This window comes from Chenopodium album, chromosome 10 (assembly GCF_948465745.1).
Source record: "Chenopodium album chromosome 10, dcCheAlbu1.1, whole genome shotgun sequence".
NCBI lineage: Eukaryota > Viridiplantae > Streptophyta > Magnoliopsida > Caryophyllales > Amaranthaceae > Chenopodium > Chenopodium album.
Window position 1 is genome coordinate 25,660,535 of NC_137843.1, and position 20,885 is coordinate 25,681,419.

At 35.5% G+C, this 20,885-nt stretch overlaps 1 protein-coding gene and 1 non-coding gene across 3 annotated transcripts; one reads left to right on the forward strand and one right to left on the reverse strand.

Moving 5' to 3' along the window:
- The first annotated feature begins 367 nt into the window (after positions 1 to 367).
- On the forward strand, positions 368 to 474 carry LOC145565747 (small nucleolar RNA R71). The gene has a single exon (XR_014095127.1). It is a non-coding gene; the product is annotated as a small nucleolar RNA R71 (small nucleolar RNA).
- Positions 475 to 9,712: 9,238 nt separating this feature from the next.
- Positions 9,713 to 20,382, reverse strand: LOC145563837 (putative membrane protein At3g27390). Of its 2 annotated transcripts, XM_081624256.1 has the most exons (10): positions 20,067 to 20,381; positions 15,437 to 15,545; positions 15,156 to 15,348; positions 14,866 to 15,002; positions 14,223 to 14,511; positions 11,643 to 11,749; positions 11,362 to 11,500; positions 11,076 to 11,274; positions 10,734 to 10,974; positions 9,713 to 10,170 (listed from the first exon to the last, which is right to left on the reverse strand). In XM_081624256.1, exons 1-10 carry the CDS (start codon positions 20,158 to 20,160, stop codon positions 9,912 to 9,914), a joined length of 1,767 nt encoding a protein of 588 aa, XP_081480382.1. In that variant the 5' UTR covers positions 20,161 to 20,381; the 3' UTR covers positions 9,713 to 9,911. The 2 variants fall into 2 exon arrangements, with proteins under 2 accessions (XP_081480382.1, XP_081480383.1); XM_081624257.1 differs by lacking the exon at positions 15,437 to 15,545 and having other exon boundaries at positions 15,156 to 15,247; positions 20,067 to 20,382.
- Positions 20,383 to 20,885: the final 503 nt, after the last annotated feature.

Below are 20,885 nucleotides of genomic sequence, written 5' to 3' on the forward strand. Positions count from 1 at the left end.
TCCACAATAAGATGTATCATGGTTCGTTCCTCCACAATTTTGACAAAAGAAAAAGTTGACTTGAGAAGAGCTTGCTCCACCGCTTGAGCTTGCATTTACACTAATGTTCAACTTTGAGAGCCCTTTTGTGAGTTGCTCAATTTGATGTTGCAATTGATCGACCTTCTCCAATTCATACATCCCACCTTTCTTCGGTGCACTCCTTCTCCTACCTTCCCAAGAGTAGTTCTTTGCTACCTCCTCGATCGTTGCCTCCACTTGATTTTGGGGAATCTTGATCAATTGTCCACCCGCCCCCGCATCCAAGTTAGCTCTAGACATGGGCTCCGATCCATCGTAGAAAAACCTCATGAGCAAACTTTGATTGTATTCATGGTGAGGACACGCTTGTACCAACTCTTTGAACCTCTCCCAAGCTTCATTAAGGCTCTCATCCGCTTCTTGTTCAAATGATGCAATCTTCCTTCTCATCTTGGCGGTCTTTTCCTCGGAAATAAACCTCTTCAAGAATGCCTTAACTACCTCCCTCCAAGATGTGAGTGACTTAGGCTTCACTTGCTTCAACCACTTCTTTGTTCTACCCGAAAGAGATTGTCGAAATAGGTGCATCCGGATGTATTCTTGAGAAACTTGGTTGGTTTGAATCATGGCACATAGCTCGAGGAATCTATCAAGGTGCTCTATGGGGTCTTCACTTGTAGAACCCGAAAATTGCTCCGATTGAACCATTCTTGTATATTGGGGATGAATTGTGAAGTTAGTTTCCATGACGGGTAACAAAATCCCTCCCGTGAGCTCATAATCCTCCGGATTTCCGAACTCACGAAATAAAATATCATCCTCTTGTCCCGCCATTGATTTACTTTGCGAACTAGAAGAGTAAGAATCACTCCCACTATCAATTATAGCACCAAGTCCTCTTCCTCCTTGAAAAAGTCTACGGATTTGTCTTAAAGTTCGGTTGATTTCTTGGTCGATATGATGTGTAGGTGGTCCTTGAGATCTTCTAAGCATTCACCAAAGCTAAGCAAACAATTAGCAATGACAAGTATGATAAAACAAATCAAAACAAAAAAGAAAGCAATTAAAATTACCCTAACAAAAGCAAAATTAGACACTAAACAAGCCGCCTCCCCGGCAACGGCGCCAAAATTTGATCGGGCTAGGATAGGTCGTTAAACTATTAACCCTAATCAAATTAACTATTTATAAAACCTAGACTTCACACTAAACTAGTCAGTGGCAAGCAAGGGTCGATCCACTGAGGAAGCTTTCTCATTTAATATCAAAATCACCATGCAAGAGTAAGAAAGGGGTATATTTTGTTGGAATTTGGAATGTAGACACTAGAACTATAAATAAACAAGTAAAAGGGTGATTAAATCAAGGAATAACAACGCTAGGGATTAGGGGGTTTCAAACATGATTAGAATGAAGGAAAACAATGATAAGCATCATGATTAACATGCCAAAGAATATAAAATTCTACCTAAACAACTCATTTTCATGCAAAAGTTTAGGCAAAACAATGAAAGTGGTCTAAGCTGAGTAGGATCATTTTCATGCATCCCATTAGGCACAAGCTAACCCAAGAATAAAGAGGCACAATACATGGAACTCTATTTTAACAACTCATTCTCATGTAATCATTAAAATAGAGGTGATCTAAATCTAGTTCAAATCGTTTTCATGCATTTAAACTAGAAGGCAATCAAATAAAGTACTACAATAATCTCAAGCCAATAAAAATCATATCTTTCATCAATTTAAGGCATGTAATCAATCCACTATCATCATTCATCCATCATTCAATACATATTTTACACCCCCTTCCCCTAGCTAAGAGATTAGCCTAGAAAAGGGGGACTAGACATGATAACAAAACTAGATGAAAACACAGTAAACATGAAAGCAAACATGATCAAAAACAATGAAAATACCAAAATATATTAATCCACAAAATAGATAGAAATAAACAACTAGAGTGCAAATAAACAAGACTAAGAGAAAGGATTAGAGATTACTAAGTAGGCAATAATAGAAAGATTAAAACTTGCAAAGTTGCTTGATGGATTGAAATGAAACTTGAGCCAAAGTTGCATACATGGAAATAACTTGAGTAATACTACACTTTCTCTCTCTAAGATTAGGGTTTAATTGTTTCTAAGATAATGCTAGATGCTCCACTAATTCACCCTACGGCCTACATATATAGGTCCACTGAAAAGATACAAGAATTCGAAATAAAAAAAACTGAAACCCAGCGGTGCGCGCCCGCGCAAATACGCTACGCGCCCGCACAGCTGCCATGCATGCGCCCTCTCCGATCTTGTGCGCCCGCAGATCTGTGGGTACGGAGGAATTAGACCCATGGATGCGCGCCTTCTCCCAGCTACTACGCGCTCGCGCATGATGAGTGCGCGCCCGCACACATGTCGCACATGTGGCGCGCACAACTCTCTGTTTTGGCTCTACTTCTGCTGCTATCTCGTGCGGGTTCTCACAGGGCTGCGCGCCCGCACAGTTCAAAGGCGCGCGCCAGCGCATAAGCTGCGCACAAGGCGCACAAAACCTTCTGTTTCTGTTCTGCTCTTGAGGCAATCCTGCGCAGGTTCTCACAGTGCTGCGCGCCCGCACACAGGGGATATGAGAATGAATTGCTCTTCTTCCAATGCCTTGATTCCTACAAAACGAAAACAAAGAAAACAAGGCGAAAGGCAAACAAAGAAAAGAAGAACAAAAAGGTGAGAGAAAAGAAAAAAAAAAGGGGGGGGCAAACAAGCTACAAGTGGGAGGAAAAACCCGTAAAATGAGCACTAAATCGTGGCGTAAATGCCACTCATCATTGACGTATACGATTAGGAACAAGGAAAGTAGGGAGTCACCAACAAGTTTTTAAGGAACTTGTAAACCGTTCACGAATCATAAAAGGCAACCACGAATAAAGGGACAACGAAAGGCAATAACAATTGACCCGTGAAGGTTACACCCCATTCATAATCCATGAGATTACTAACTCCATATGGTTTGGAACCACGAAAGGAGGATCAGGGATGATGGTGCGAAGTGAGTCATGGAGTCACATTCGCCCATATTGGCCTCTACTCAATTCTTATAGTGAAAAGTATTTCCTGCAATCTCAAAGGCATGCAAACAAAGATTTAATTTGCTCTAAACTATAATTATGCTAAATTGGTTGAATATTAATGCACACACATAATTCTAAAACATTTGTGATCACTTAATTAAATAACAAGAATAAAAAGGAACCTAAACCGGTTGTCCAAATTATCTTATTAGTCATGATTTTCAATTACATATTCCTTTTAAACATGCAATATAGTGATCATAAAAAATATAATAAAATCAACATTAATATTGGAAGCAATTTAAGAATAATCCAACAATTAATATATGACAAACATAAGAAAAAATGTTAGAAAAACAATAGAAATAAAAGGAACATGATTCCTTACTTTGATTTTGTTTGCTTGCAGCTACAAAATAGAGCAAACAAAATAATAAATTCGTTACTAACTTCAAGGAAATTAATAAAACAATAATTAAAATTAAATTAAAATAAATTAAGTTTATTTGGGGCCAAACCCTCAAAAAGTTCTACCTTCCACGCCTTGGTTTAAGGACAGAACCTCGGGTAAAGTACGGACTCCTTGGAGTGCTTAAAGGAAGTATTGTGGAAGAATAACGTAGGCTAGTGTTTAGGCTAGAGCATAGAAGAGAGAATAGAGAATTATTTATAGAGAAAATGAGTAGAGGGAACATACGGAACCCTAAAAAGATAAAACCCTAATTTTGGGGCACCGTGACAGGGCATGTCTGCCGCGACACGGCAATGGCTGCCGTGACACGGTTGCCCGAAAATGATAAAGCGTGTGCAGTTGTGTACACGGAAAATCCCGTGTCACGACATGTGTACCGTGACACGGCAAAGGATGCCGCGACACCGCAATTTCCACCGTGGCGCGGCACGTGGCACCGTGTCACGGTGTACAGGTTTTCCAAATTTACGTCCAAATTCACTCTTAACCTAATTACGCTGTGTATTTTTAAGTGTCGTTTCATAATTTTGGGCTATTTAGGTTTATTATTCATTAATCGGGCTCAATTAATAAATAATACGAAATGAATTAAAAGGGTTCGGGCCAGAATACAAATCGGACTATGCTTTGACCAAACATTAGGACTAACCCGTTGATTATTTTGTGAGCTGAGTTTGATTGAACATGGACTTTAAGCACTCCCGGGATTAAATACTCAACCCAACCAATAATGGCGGTGAAAGGTTGTCCATCATCGAGTTTGATTTTGGGGAGACAATTTTAGGTGTCTACAATTAGTGACCAGGGATCTCAATTCAAAGCGGAAGTTGAGACCCTCTTAGCTCGTTATAAAGTGAAACATCATCATTTGTCCCCATAGACCCCAAATGAATGTAGTAGAATCGACAAATAAAAATATAACAGTCATCATTAAGAAAATGGCGGAAAATTACAAAGACTTTCCGAATAAACTACACTTCGCTCTATGGGGTTATAGAACATCCATACGAACATCAATAGGAGTAACTCCATACTCCGTAGTTTTCGGCATGGACGCAGTTCAACCAGTTGAACTGGAAATACCATCCCTACGCATCATACTCGAAAGTAAGCTACCGAAAGCCGAATGGGTACGAGCCAGGTATGAAGAACTTTTATTCCTCAATGAACGACGATTAAAAGCTCTGCATCATGTACAAGTCTAACAACGACGCATCGCGCGACACTTTAAAAACAAGTACGACCCCGTAACAATAAGGAAGGTGAATTTGTATTAAAAAAGGTTAGGGATCCACCAACTGATCCAAGAGGAAAACTCAAACCCAATTGGATAGGACCATACCGTGTAATTGAAATTATATCAGAAGGAGCCGTTTGATTAATGGATATTGGGCGATGAAATCCGTCAACTAATAAACATTGTCCGACTTAAAAAATATTACATATAAAAAATCCGGATAAACTCGTTCATTCATAATTCACAAGCATGTCTCTTAGCATTCAAATAAAAGATTCTAAGTGTTATGAACTTTACCGAATCTCACGGTAAAGCTCACAACACTTGGGAGGGTAATCACAAAAAAAAAAAACATGTCATTCAAAGTGTTCAGATTTTTTCGAACATCACGAAAAACTCTTCACACTTGGGGGGTGTAATAATAATGATTTTAAAAAATTAAACGCTCGTAGCATAGGTGCCACCCGCAACTAAATGAGTTGCACACGGATATCACGCGCAACTACACAAGTTGAGCGCGACAGGCACGCGCAACCCTGTACGTTGCGCGCGCCACCCAATGACAAACTACAAACCCAGAATTTTTACGCTTGAATAAAATTTCAATTTTTACTAGCGATAAAATAAGGGTGTTTCCAACATTCCGTATACTCGGAAAACAACAAAATTAAAGTTTGATTTAAATTATTAAACAAATTTTGATTAATTTTTCATTTAATTTCTACAAATAGGATTAAAGAAAAATAATAAAAAAATACAATTAAACTTTTTCGCAAAGAACTACGCAAGACCTGATTTCGTAATACGAATACGTAGGCAATCTTTTTTATTCGGCCACATAAATAAAAAATAAAAAAAAGAGATCTTTTTTATTCCAAACAAAATATTATTCAAAAAGACATCGTAAAACTAGATAATATATAATTCAAAAAAAAAACTAGTAGTGATTACACTATATTCAAAAGAAAATTTTAATTAAGCTACTAATATTTGTGTAACACCATAAGGTTTTACTATGTCCTCAATCATCACAGTTGAAGGAGTAGTTTCCATTGCAGTGTTTTAGGCAACCTTAGAGCTTTCCCCTTCTCCCTTCTTTTTGACCCAAACATTGTTCTTCAATTTAGGTATAGGGGCCCTTTCAACTCTTTGGTGTTTGACGGAGCTTTCTTACGGGGATTTGATGAAGGTTCCTTAATCTTTATGCCTTGTTGCGCTGGTTTAGGAGCAACCTTCCTTTTGGGTTCTCTTGGACGAGCCTTAGGTGATGTGGAGAAATCCAGTTTTCTTCTCACTCCTTTGTTTTGGCCACTAGGAGGAGTAGTGGTGGCCGATTGCATCAAAGGCTTGGATGGATTGCGAGCCAATCGGCTTGATTTTGTTGACGAGCTTTATTTTAATTCCCCCTTGTCGGCCGCATTCATCCAAGCCTTATAAAAGGAAGATAACACTATGCTCGCCGTGGGATTTTGTACCACCCACTTAGGAAGACTAGACCAATATTCTGTCCAACGAGGGATCCTTTCGGCCCTAAAATTCACATCCTTGGGAGCATCACAATCCTGTGGGGGAATAATTTGCTTCATCCCATATTGTTTCATTACCCTATAAGGAAAAATATAAGTAGTACTAGAGAGCCTAAAAGCTTAATATAGGGACAATTGAAACTATTCCCAATCATACTAATTATGTTTCACCAAGGAATCACAAATTGTATGTTGGGAACCCCATGACAGAAAACGGGCGTCCATTCTTCTTCATTCTTATGCTTGTAAAGAATACGACGACCAGGGAATGTTCTCACTCCGTTAGCCTTAAGAATTTGTGGCTGATCAACAATTCGCAAGCGCTCCATGAGCTAAATAAAAATAAAAAAAAAATAAAAAAAAAAACCAACAAAAAAATTAGCTTGCGTCATCACGATAGCAGGTGGCGCGCGCAAAGCAAATTGTCGTGCGCGCCACCCTCGCGCATCCTGGTAGATTGCGCTGGTCAGACCAGCGCAACCATTAGAGTTGCGCTGATTTACGACAAAAAAAAACATACATGTAAGAGGAGTGGACTTCCCGTGAAACCGTTCTCATTTGGATCTTCTCTAAGACGGTTCAAGCAAAGTACGGTTTCCGCCAAAGCCAATGGAGCGGGTGAATGACATCCCTCTATTTTCTCCACTATGGACACCATTGAATAATCCCCATACTCTTTGCTTGTCCTAAGTAAACAATTAACAACAAGACAAAAACACAAAGCACGAATTTTAAATCATTGTTTAGTCAAATTGTCACGAGGAGCGACGAAGTGTTCAATGAATTGAATCAAATTCACGCCTTCTTATGTCTCAATTTTGGCCATATCATTGTCATGTAAGCCAAAAAATCGCTGAAACGCAGGTTTCGAATCTGACAAATTAGGGGCATAAGTCACGGGGAGAGTATTTGCTGGGAAATCTAGTAGAGCCTCAAACTCACCGGGTAATGGGACAATTTCATCCCCTTTGAAAAGAAAAAGATGATGGTTCGAGTCCCAATGATTAATCGCAGCATGGAGAAAATCAAAATTTATATTGAATTGCATATAACTTAGTAGGGGGTCAAGGTGGTATATTTTAAAAGCTAATTTGTCCTCAGTAGAAAGGGAAGTGACCCATTGTTTCAAGCGTTGCTCAAAAGTTTTCACCATTGTTCAAAAGAAAAGAGAGAGAACAAGAAAAAAGAGAGCGATATTCTCTTTCTAATTAAACGAATGAATGTGAGATGATCAAAAGCCCATGCGAAACCACGTTTAAATAAACCCAAACAGCACAAATTTTCGGCATTTTTCGCCCAAAGGAAAGTTCACCCGTAGGTGGCGCGCGCATCGTATGAGTTGCACGCGCACCGATCTACATGCGCGCAACAGTCGCACGCAACCCATGCCGTTGCGCAGGACCTATTCTGTCGCGACATGTTTTTGGGTTATTTCCATATTTCGAACTACCAAATAACGGAATAGCAACGAAATCTTCTGACTAATCCATACGCTTGCCTTTTTATTGTTATTTCCTTTCTTTTCATTTATTTTCCTTTCTTTTTTACTTTTTTTCTTTTTCTTTCCTTTTCTAACTTTTTATTTTATTTATTTCTTTTTCTTTTATTTTGAGTTCTTTTTCTTTCTTTGTCTTTCCCCCTTGTTTTGTTTTATTTTTATTATTATTATATCTCAAAAACAGATAAAGTTATACAACCTATAGAAAAATAGTGGGAAGCCGAGATACAATCTGGGCCCCCACTCCTCTAGCTATAGAAAAGCCGATTTTAGTAAAGATATGAGGTGCAGCACATGCCCCAATATCCTAGCAAACAAAATACGATATATATACAAAAAAAATGTCATATATACAACAATCATATAAAAATAAAAATAAAAATAATAATATATACATTTCCATAAGAAAAAATAAAGAAATGGGAGTCAAAGTGCTTAGCGGCTCCTAGAAGGCTGTTGTACATCCTGCAAAACCCAATACAAAGATGAATACGCGTACCCGTAATAACTTTGATAAGAAAACAAACAAAACTTACTGCGACCATCCGATGATCACGGTATGACAAAGCCACGAGAGCTCTCCGATAAGCAGCTCGAAAAGCACGCATAGTCCTCACCATGCCGTTCACAGTCTCCCACGGAACCTATTCCAAAAACAAGGACATTCATAAATATGTATATGATATATAAAAACAAAAAAGGAAAATATACATGTACGGAAAGAACATACCGACTCAACCGTCTCCGGTACGAACGGTATGTCCTCATCCTCCACTGCCGTAAGAATCTCACGAATTACAGATCCAAAGGCATCGGTATACGTGACCTCCGTCGTAAGAGGCACCCAACCACCCAGCTCGACCCGCTAAAAAAATAGAATAGCAAAAGGGGTCAAAGTTCCGAACAAAAATCAAAACATAAAAAGAAAAAGAAAAATACTAATCGGAACGAAAGCTGGAAAAGGAGTCAGCCTACATGCCACGAATGCCGGGTAAGATGCACCCGGCAGCACCAGCTGCTCCGCTGGATAACCAAGGATCGCCTGAGCTCGATCCTCGGTAGACAGCAGATCCGAACGCAGCATCCGGATCAGAGGGTCCGCAGGAACAAAAGGCTCCTAGGACGAAAAGTACTTTCATGTTTGCTTTTTTTTTTTTTTTTTTTTTGCTTTTTTTTATTATTCAAAAATAAAATAACCCTATAAAAAATTGACACACGGCATATAACCTATAAAAATAAGTCACCAACATGTTAAGGTCTATTAAAAGAAAATGACATGCCACGGTGGGATTGTCTCGTAATAATCAAAAGGTGGGATTGTTATTGTCAGACCACGCAAAGGTAGGATTATTTATTTCCATTTTATCTTTATTTAATGTAATAGGCACTGTCCTTTTCTGCTCGTTAATATGTATGCAAGAATTTGTTTGTTCGTCATCATCCTCCAATGCATTCTCCAAGTTTAATTAAAAGTGGAATAATACATAAATGAAATGGTGTATTTCTCGTCGCATGCTCAAAGGCAAGTGACAGGTTATTCAAATGGGCAAAGAGCAAACATGGAAGTACTTTAATTTAATATTTTCTCTTTGTAAAAGAAGAGCTAACTAGCCTCGTAGTTTGTAATACTTTTATATTTTTTTTTTTTTAAACAATTGTAATACTTTTATATCTATTTAAACCCTTGTTAAAAATAAATAAATAAAAAAAATTATAAAAAAAAAAGCTTCAAAACAAAATCAACCATATAACACAAAATTTAAGCAGATAAATACAAGATTTGATTAAAATAATTCATTTCATAATAACCTTTATCTAGATTACAGTGTGCATTGAGTTGTTCATTAGATTTTAATATGCTTTTTTCTTTATTGTTGAAACTGGTTAGAGATGAAAATTTCAAAACTAAATCATATATGCAAGTAAGAAGTGAGTAAAGAGTATCATTGATTGTTAAATTATACAACTACTTTACTAAGATTATCAACGCGTTAACATAAAGATCAAAGACCTCTGAAATCTGAAATCTGAGTTAAAATTGCATATACAATACAATAATTCTGTACAAAAGAACTCACACAATTTGATCATCATTGTATCTCCACATCCTTCTCAATGGGATTATGGAAATCAATATCCGAATTGCTATCACTTTTACTACGTTTAAATGATCTTTCACTTAGGTATCGAACAATACTACTTCGTGCCCTTGGAGCTGATCCAGTCCCATTGCTTTCATGGTTTCTTCCACTCTTTTTTGCCATATTATCCAATAAAGATTTGGTAAGAGTTTCAAAACGGCGTCTGAAAGTTGGATATCTTGAAATTGATTTTGTGATTCCTCGAAGCCTTCAATAGTGTAAATAGAAAAAGTTAAGGATACAAAAACAACAAAGCCTTCAATGGTCATAAGGAACCGTACGATATAAAAAGGGACATAACAAGATATCCAGTTGAAAAAGTTTGAAAAAAGGTGAGTAAAGAAAGAGCATCCCAGAAAAACAAAAGGAGTTTTAAAAGAGAACAAAAATAAAATTCAAGCAAGTTTTAAAGAGGTGGTTAAAACGTTTAGAGTAAACAACATAAAGGTTTAAGACAACTTTAGCAAAAAAAATCAATACAGTTCATAAAACACTAATGGCATAGAATAATAAAAGTAAATACTAAGATAATTTTAGAAAGTATATATATAAAGTTAAGGATGCTAAGAAAAAACTTAAGGCAATTCAAAAATGATATACGAGTATATGACATGCATAATGAGAAAAAGGAGTGTATCTCCACAATATCACAATTTACTTAACCCATGACTAATCATTATTAGAGGTCCAGAGTTGATTTAAAAACCAATAGAACAGAAATGCTAATGTGAATGGCAAGAGCATATGATCAAAGAGTGGATATCTCATTACCTTCTAGCCAATGCCTCAAGTTCTGCTATTTTGACTTCATTTTCAGAGGTGTTTACAGTGCAAAAACTTCGAAGTCTCTCAGGATATCCGCTTAGTAAAACCAATTTACCAAGATAATCTTCAAATGCTGGTGAGAGATTTTCTGCTTTAATCTGTTCTTTCATGATCAAAAGTGGGTTGAGAAACCAATCAAAGAACGTATCTTTTGGTCTATTAGTGCCAGTTATTTCAGTGGTATCACCTGCACAACCAAAACCAAACATATAAATACAGTTTGTTCCTAAGTTCAGGTTTGCTGAATGTAAATAAAATATTGAGAACACAAGCAAAAGCATGACTTACTAAGCAGCAAACCAGGTGAATTAGCTTTTGCCGACTGTATAAGCATTTGTAAGATGCAGTATGCAGGTAAACCAATGATAAAAACACCCTGGTTATCTTTCCCAGACTTAGCATCTTCAATGTCCTTCATAGAGATTATCCCTTCAGAAACCAGCCCTTCACCATGGCGATGGCACTCTTTAAACAAGCCATCTAGTAACTACATGTGTTGTAGGCAAATTATAAGGATTTTATAAACTGAGGCAACATTACAAAGTCATTTCAAAGATTCATCAATATAATGTACCTCAATTGGCTTTAAGTCGACCATAGGACGCTTAAAAGAACCATTTTGAGAGGGCATCTTCTGGAAAGAATTGGGCCTTGAAAAAGATGGTGTACGGGATTGAGTCTGTATTGATGGATCTTTCTTCTGATAAGAGAGCCTGATTATGGGAAAATTGAGTTAAAAATATAAATGTTTTGCATGACCTTACATCACTATGACTCTATGAGTAAGGCTTAAATGTTGTTGTAAATATATTGCATGTACATAAATGATCCTTATGGTTAGCTTTATTTAATTACCTTGGAAAGCAAGTTCCCTCAGGCATGTCAAGGACATCATTGCTGTACTCGTCATAAATGGCCAGGGAAGCCACAATATAGCGAAGACCCATCATGAGAGAAGACTCCTGCAAATGAAAAGATAGAACACCTCAGAAAATTTGTGGGTTAGTGACAAAAAAAGATACAAGTTCATCCCAAACTCCTTATCAACTACTACAAAACTAAGAATTGGAAGATCAATTGCCTCAAAAAATAAAAAAGGGTAAACTATGGCATGGTGCCAACTGGTACAGAAATTCAAGGAAACAGCCTGGCTTATTACAATGACCTTGAGAAGTGAGAAGTTGATCTATTCTCAATGGCTTTGTGAGCTATTCCGAAGTCCGCCAAGACTAAGAAAACCAAAGCTTTTCTTACATGTTGACATGAGTTAAATTGCTAGGAAGAATTCATCCATACCACACTAATTCATATAACGAATTACAGTTTTACCAGAAAGAAAAATAAGAAAAAAAAGACAGTTAACTAGAAGCAGGAAAAAAATTAGACAATACACACTTGGAACAATATTAAGAAATGAAAAGGTGTGTCAATGCCGTCTTACGACAAAAAATAACTTTTGGTAGAGTTCATTCTGTGATAAATTCAGCATCTATCAGACGAATAGAAAATATAAATCCAGTTTCCAAAAGCAGAACATATTTGGAAATAAGCCTCCGTTTTCACAAGGCGGATTAGATTTTATTCTTAACTTTATTATAAATTAACATGAATGCTAGTTCTTTGATCAAAAACTGAGTACTAGAATATTTGAAAAAGGTAAGAAAAGTCTAAGCTGAGGTCAACGAAAAGGGTGACAAAAACCTCTCTGTTTCTATCTTTTACTCTAAGTGAACTCAGCTTTATCTCTCTATCTTGAAGATATATGTGCCTAGTAGGTTCTTGAACTTCGCATGTCATTAAAGCTGCAAAATAAGAAACTAAAGAAAGGCTTGTTTTGTTTGTCAATTCATGTAAACTTTCCTTTCTGAGATTTAGTTCCATTTTTCAAGAACAAAACAAATATTCAGTTAAATTTTGGATTTAATTTTGCATCATAAATATTTTATCTTGAGCTGCAACTGGCAATTGTGCAGCCTTCAACAACAGTAGGTAATGGGACTGAATTGAGTGTATATTGATTACACTATTAATTGTTGTTACTTTATTCCTCTAATGAGGCCAGGAATATTAAGATCTTTCAGGTAAGGGCAAGTTGAGAGCACCTTCAAATTACTTACACAGCGCTGCGCTGATCTATGGAAAATATTGTTGGCTTGGATGTGGAAGGTAAGATTTGTCAAGGAAATTGTGACTAGATCATATATTATGACTAGGTTAGGTCCCATGCCATGCACGATAAATTTCTATAACTATTATATACAAATACCAATTGGTTGTTGGTACAGTGGTGATTGAAATTGCACTTGGTAGAGAGGACTGTAGTGTTCGATCCCGCAACAACAATTAGGAGGGGTTGAAACCTAACCACCTAGAACCAAAAGAGTGAATCGGGTGGAACACCCAAAAAAAAAAAAAAAAAAAAAATCGCCTACAAATTTATATCATTTTCTTCTTATTAACTAAATGAAAATCTAGGTAATATGTATTTAACCCGTAAATAGATTTATTTTTTTACACATACAATATTATTCATTCTTTCTTATGCCACATTTCTTTTCAATGGCAAGCTTTTCGTACATAATTAAATACAAAATTTTTTAAAAAAAAAAAAAAATCTTTTTTATAATAATGGTAAAATTTAGATTTTTTTTTTTTTTTTTTTTTTTTAACTTATGGAAGGATACACTAAATCTTTTTATTCTTTTATTTATGTAAAAGATTTCTTTCCTAAATAGATTTTTTTTTTTTTAAAAAAAAAAAAAAAAGAAAAATAAGAGACACACAAAAAATGACACGTGTCATTTTTGATGTGTCTTTTAGTATATAGTTATTGATTGATTGATGATGGGAAAAGAAATGGAACAGTCTGGTAATATCTTAACAAAAGAAAGTAGATCTTACCAGGAGAAAGTTTATGTACCAATTCAAAAGTCAATTCGCTTCATTGACTCAATAAAACATTATACTTATACGCATTGATTTTGGTAAGAGTTAGATAAATGATTTTCCAAACATTGGCAAGATAACACATGAAACAATGCTTTCTAAAAAATTATTTGAGACAGCTTAATAGCAAGCCTACCATTGATTAAAAGTAAATGTTCAGGGGTACTAATGTAGAGGCTTGTGGAAATAGGGCTCATAGGGATACAATAGAGAGTGTAAAAAGCAAGGTTCCTTCCAAAAGATCTACACTTCACAATTTGAACTCTACTTACAGAAAACAAGATCTCTAATTTCATTGTGTGCGATGTCTATTATCAATATATTCTACAATATTAAGCCTGGTTGCAGAAAAGCTTCCAAATACACAATACTATAAAACATAGAAATTGGAAAATCAAGAAGATAGGATAACAACTTGAAAATTAACTTAATGCGGTTGAAAAACAGTCACTAGATTAAAATTGAGAGAAAGAGGTTTCAAAAGATAACCTGATAAGCAATCACCCCTGCATAAGAACCTAGAAAGACACTGGAAACCATCGAACCCATCAATGCTCCAACAACAGCTAGTGGCCAAAGAAGAATAGCAAGACCAGCAAAGGGGACACATATTGTTTCGAGGAAAGGACCTTCACGTCCAATAAGGTCGTGTAGCAAACGTTTCCACCCTTTAAAAAGCATGTAAGGGCTTTTGAACAAGGCAATGATTGTGATAACTGGGATATCAACCAAAAGACCAAGGACACCAGCTAAAATTGCTCCAGGAAGATAAAGTATTCTGCATTTATTACAAATATTGTTTTAAAATCTTGAAAGAAAAGAAATACAACAAAAACAATCCAAGATATTAAACATCACCTCTTATGATAGTATCTCAAGACGTAGTAAGAGAAACAAAGCACATGAAATGGCCATAAAGGCATAAAGCCTACAAGCACAAATCAAATAATGTAGCCGTATACATAATTGTAAAGGAAAACACATGCTGAGTTACCTACCAGATGATATATGTGCACAAAATCCGCTTACAAAATGACCACTATGTGTCATGACTTGTAAAATTTATGAAAGCCACAAAGAGTATGAAAATAAGATAGCTATATATATTCCAATTATGAAAGCCAAAACTAACCTTATTTCATAATACTTTGCATCTGGAGGACCTCGATCTCGTAGGTCATCCATGATTGAAAAATACGAATGAAAACAAACATCTTTGAAGTCTCTAATAACAGTAAAACAACCGAGAATTGTACTCCAAGTTCCGTCCTGCAAGATGAGCAGAAAATTACAAATATTGTAGAGTTAGTTATAATACCAGAGAGTATTAAAAAGGGATGTCGTAACATTGTGATGATTTCTAAATTTGTTCTCTTTCATATTTTCGGCGGTGAATTCAGAGAAAATCACTAGATTACATACATAAACACAATGATAAAACTCGTTTTCCTTTCCTTCTCCAACAGCATCAAACGTCGCAAATACTGGTGAAAGAAAGCCATATGCTGCACCTCCTATAATACTTGAAACAATGCCAACCACAGGCCAGATAATTAAAACAACAAAGATCAAAGGGCACAACACAAGCTTCAACACTGGTCCAACTTGCTTAGCTCTGTCATTAAAGAAGGGAAAATGGTCAGAAAGTATACTTCCACACAAACATACACTATATGAGAGCTGAATTCAACATCTCAAAGCACCTTACAACACAATAATATGTCCAACAAAGGTGCGCTGGCCAAAGCCCCAGGATGAGTGCGCTGTGCCCCACAGTCATTAACAAACATATCAAAGGGCAAAACAATATACCTGCAAGAAATATTAGACTATTAGTATTCACAGGCTAGAATTACCTATTACTTTCAAGACAACTTGTGAAACCTCTACTTGAATCAATTTTAGTGATAATTTCTTTATTCCACTTTATATTTTCATTTCTAATTCCTAGGCATTATAATTATAATAGTCAGAATTAAGTATAAAGTAAATTATAGTAGGAATACTTGTAATAGGATGTGAAAGCATGTTTCAGTCAGTATAATTTAAATCAGTATGATGTATGGCTAGTTGGCTACTGTAAGGAAACAACATTTAAGGCTCACTAAGTTTTTTCTTTTCTTTTTTGTTTTTATAGGGGAGGGGAGGGGGGTATTGACACTTCAAAAACAGAAGTTTAGGCAAGTAAGCTGTAACAGACTACACCTGCAATTATGAGAAAGTATGTTTCACTCCTTAGATACTAGAAATCTGAGAATACCAAATCAGTGGTATCAAGCAACAAGGTTCTTAAACTTGGGAACAATAGAGCCACAGATTCAGAGAAAAGAAATTTACACTTCTTCAATTCAAGATAGATAAAGTCTACCTTACAACTGAATACACGCATCCATAAAATTAGGTATGGCTCATTTGATACATTTATTAGCCAAAAAAGAAAGGAAGATATCTGATCACTATCCCCTAGCTCACAAACCAAGGAACTTCAGGAGTTAATTTTAAACTTCCAAGCAACCATCATCTAATGAAGTCTATTTGCGAGCTAAGAGGTAAGAACCGATGGAATAGAGTGGCTCTATCTGAACACTAAAACCTCATTGTTTTAAAATAGTGAGAATATATATAAATTGACTTTAAAGATCTAGAATAAAGAATTCAAAGATACCTTCATTTGCTGGCATGCTACATTAGGCAGACTAAGAACTTGATCCTTAATAAAAAATCTTACATATGCCGTGAAGTTCCTTTTATGTGGCTAAACATCTAAGACTCCATTAATTATTCTCTAATAGACAAAAATCTTTTACTAATGTTAAAAATTGGTTGTATGTTTTCCCAGTCATGAGTTGAAGCAGTTTTGCAAGTAGGCTAACAAATCATATGGAATATGCTAAAATTTAGTGCTAAATGCCAAGTATAGCAAGTCCAACACATTTAGTACAATCTGAAGGACACGCAGTGGATTTCAGATTCACTAATGAAGGAACAAAATGAGCAAAGCAAGAATATGAGCAAAATACAATGGGTGCTGTTATGGGCATTGTCACGGCCGCGACCAGCCAGCATTTGAGGCTCTAGCTCTCGTGCCTGACTGCGCCTTGCAACTAGGTCCACTTTAAAACTAAGCCATCACCAATAAGGAGAGTTGCAAAGCTACTGGTCACGTGGTCAGTGGTCATTGGATCATAAGTAAGGACTAAAGACCACTGACTGGTAAAAAGCATTTAAGAAAAATAAACTAAAAATCCAAATAATTACTGGTAGGACATTATATTAAGATGATAAATTCATTTTAAAATAAGTAGAGCTTGAGACTACGAAAATAAATTTTTGACACTGCTATAGCATGAGGGATAACAGCTTATTATTAATATATAAAAAAAAAAAAAAAAAATTAAAAAAAATTAAAAAAAAAAAAAAGTTAATTTAAAGCCTTCAGCCACTTGAACCAGCCATCTCAAGAAATACAAGGTGCAATCATAGGTGTGACCAGTATCAAATCAAATATATGGGAAGAATAAGTAAAAGATGTAGCTTTGGAGCAATGCCTTTTTTCAATCTGTTTAGGTGTTTCAACTTTGAAGTGAGAAGATATGTTTCATTTTTCCAGAGGAAAAACATAGTAGAACAAACACTATTGAAGCTAATCATCCTGAAGCAGTAGCTGAAGCTACCAGCATCAAACGAGCGCAGCAAGTCAGCACTTTAGCACTGCCAGCTCAGCTTTCTCATAACAGAATTCCAGCTCAGCTTATTCATAACAGAATTCCCTAGATTTCAGGGAATTAGTTACAGATATTTGTTAAGTTAGTTTTAGATATTTCTAGCTTTCTTACAGCAGCTTCTAGATTATGTATTAAGGTATATATACACTTTGTAAGCTGATTTCTCATTTATCCAAAAATATATACAAAAATCTGCTTTCATTTTTCTCTCAATTTGCTTTCAATTTCCAGAATTTAACATGGTATCAGAGCCCAGGTTGCGGGTCTCTTATAAACTGGGTATTTAATCACTACTGGATAAGGATTTACCTCGACAGGACGTCCAGCCCCTAAGAGGATTATTGATCTGGCCTTATCCAGTTAGCTCTTAATTTCTAAAGACACTCACAAGTGAGGGGGAGTGTTGAAACCCATTGTATCCCACTTGTGAGTGTCCCACATTGGAGAAAGAAGAGAGGTGGTTCCACTTTATAAAGTAGAGGAGTAACTCCTACTATTGCCAATTGGTTTTAGTGTGGAAGCTCCTAAGCCTCGTTTGTGGACCAAACTCTCCTCCTCCTTGTTCGGGTTGCCAGGCCTATTTCATATTGTTTCGAAATTTAACAAACACTTATCATGAGCTTGCCAAGTTTAAGGCCCTATCTAGCAATCAGGAGTTTAGATTAGCATCATTGCAGAAATATTAGAAGTTTTGCTTTTTAAATTTGGATTTAGTAACTGATTCAACTTTACAAGTACTATCTGTTTAACACTGAAGTGTAAAAAATAGTTAATATTTGAAGGAATAAGTAGACATTTCAGTTTTAAACCATTATCTACAATTATATACACCCTGTTATTGGCCCTATGTGATGAATGGTGGACAGCAAGTTGCCCGGTAGACAAGGAATCACACACATTGCAGATAACTGGTTTGCAAACTTGTTTGATAAACTATCAGTTCTCTATTGGCATTTTATTTATAACGTACAGAAAATAAAATAAAAATGCACCCATAGACACAAAGACAAAAGTTTGTTTTGTAACTTTGTTAATAGTTGTACCGGTTGTATGTAATTAATTAATATATTAATAATTTTTTCAATATTTTTATATTTAAATCAGTTCTACTTCTCAATATTCTGCACTAATTAACATATAGGAGTGGATAAAAGTGTTTAAGCAAAATCTAGAATAAAAAATACACCACCACATGTATTTGGGGTGAATCCGTGAATGATATCCCACTCTACTATAAACCAAATGCCTCTATGAGTTATGAGTCTATTAGCCTATCAGCATATTGGAGAAATGCACATTCACCCTCATCTATCTATACTAAATTTCCGCATTATACTCTTTTCCAAACACCCTCATACACATCAACTTGACAAACGGATTGGTGACAATTACAATATCTCTGTAACTATCATTTATTGGTAGGGGTATGCACAGACATTATTGATTTCTTTGGCTCTTTGCAATAACAATCAAATTTTTAAGTATCACAGAGCTTTTGAAAAATTAGGATGGCCGTCTTTCTTCGATAATATCCTCCTAAACAGATCACAACTTCTCTGTCAAATAGGAATCTTACAGGGTTTCTATAACCTAAGCTTATAAATCCCAAAATAACTAGGACAGCTTCAACTTATGTAATTAAATAAAGTAGAAAATAGTAAACTCAACATGCTAACAGCAAAGATACAAAACCCTCACACAACTACTAATATCTCATTCGAATCTGCAAAACTGGGACGAATATGAACCCGTTAACTCAACTACATACAAAAAACAACTTCAACTCAAAACAATATCCAACATATCAAACTTTTACACTTTGTTAGGATAGGAAAAAATGAAAGGAAAAGAAGAGAAGAGAAATGGAGGGGGACACATTCTCTTGTTTGGATAAAGGATTGGGGGATGGAAGGGGAAGAAGAGGGAGGTATCCATTTTTCCTCTCTCTTTAATAAGCATAATCTCTCCAAAATTGGAAAGATTTGGAGGGAAAATGGAGCTCACCTCCCCCTCCCTTTCTTTTCCATTCCCTTCCCCCAATTTCTCTCCCCTTCCTTTCCTTCCTTCTTTGCTATCCAAACAAAGCGTTAATAAGCCAAAATCTAATAACCAATCTAAGAGATGTTGAAGATCCTTCCATTTCTCTCCTTGATTTGATATTCTAATAAGAGGGATAAAATACATGCAATAATTTTTTTTTTTTTTTTTTTTTTGAGAAAATGCAATAAACTTAATGTGACCATCTCATTGCCATACTAGTATACAACAAGAACTGCTCTTTTGCATTGAAACATTAATCACAATTATTTCCTCTTTAAAAACAAAATGAATGAATGTTTCAAATAATAATCAGGGCACCTAATTATCTCAAATGTTCAAACAAAACTTCATCAACCTAACCTTAACCACTAGAAAATGACATTATACCAATCTTCAACATTCAACAACACTTCCCAAAAAAAAAAAAAAAAAAAAAAAAAAAAAAAAAAAACGAAAAATATAGGTATGCGCACTAAGTTAAACAAGAAATCAAACCCAAAACCAAACAAGATTAACTTAATTGAAAGTCCATCAGAAATTACCAAAAAAAAAAAAAATGATGACAAACCTTTGATTGTACCCAGAAGAAGAAGACCAATAAAAAAAGGGAGAAAGCGAAAAAACTGCAAAAGAGAAGCCCAAATCCCGGTTGGAGGCTCCATGAATGACACAGTTTTGTGGGAAAAATCGATCTGAGAAGATTAGTAGAAGAAAAAACATCTGTGAAATTGGTTTATGATGAGTAGTAACCCCATTTGAGTGTAGCAAGAAAATCCAACTTTAGTGAGTGTTGTTCTTTACTTGTGTCGACGCCAAGTGGGGTAAACAAAGGGAAAGTATCATAGTAGTGATGCGCAATTGTATTGGTGATGTTAACGGTTTTTATAAAATGAAAAATGTTGGATAAAGCAGTTGGTATTAAAAAGCAACGAATAATCGAATATAAACTGATCTTGGTTTTCTCCTTTCCAACCACACCACCCACTAGCCCGCTATTAGAGGTGTCCGTTCAGTTTTCGTTTTGGATTTAATCCAAATTCGATCCAATCTGAAACATAATTTGATTTTCAATTTTCTAATCTGATCGAATTTCTCTTTCAATTCAATCCGATCTAATTCGAATTAAAATTCGGTTATTTAGATCCGATCCGAAAATCCGAATTATAATATATTAGTTTTTAGTGCCTAATACGATAATAAAAATTAAGTTTTAATATAAATACAAGTCTTCAAAATCATGATTAAAATAAATAGTTCAATTAAAATAAATAGTTCAACATCAAGTCAATAATTAATTAATATAAAGTCTCCCTAATTAATTTTATGTAGTAGTAAGTATTTGAGCTAAACTTAAAAAAACAAAGAAATCCATATTTATACAAACTTA

Excerpts from the sequence above, each read along its gene's own strand:
- LOC145563837 (XM_081624256.1), bottom strand. The coding sequence starts at position 20,160 with ATGGAGCCTCCAACCGGGATTTGGGCTTCTCTTTTGCAGTTTTTTCGC. Across the intron at positions 15,003-15,155 it reads AGTTTTATCATTGTGTTTAT|GACGGAACTTGGAGTACAAT; the intron begins GTATGTAATCTA and ends CTCATCTTGCAG. Across the intron at positions 11,750-14,222 it reads CAGGGGTGATTGCTTATCAG|GAGTCTTCTCTCATGATGGG; the intron begins GTTATCTTTTGA and ends TTTCATTTGCAG.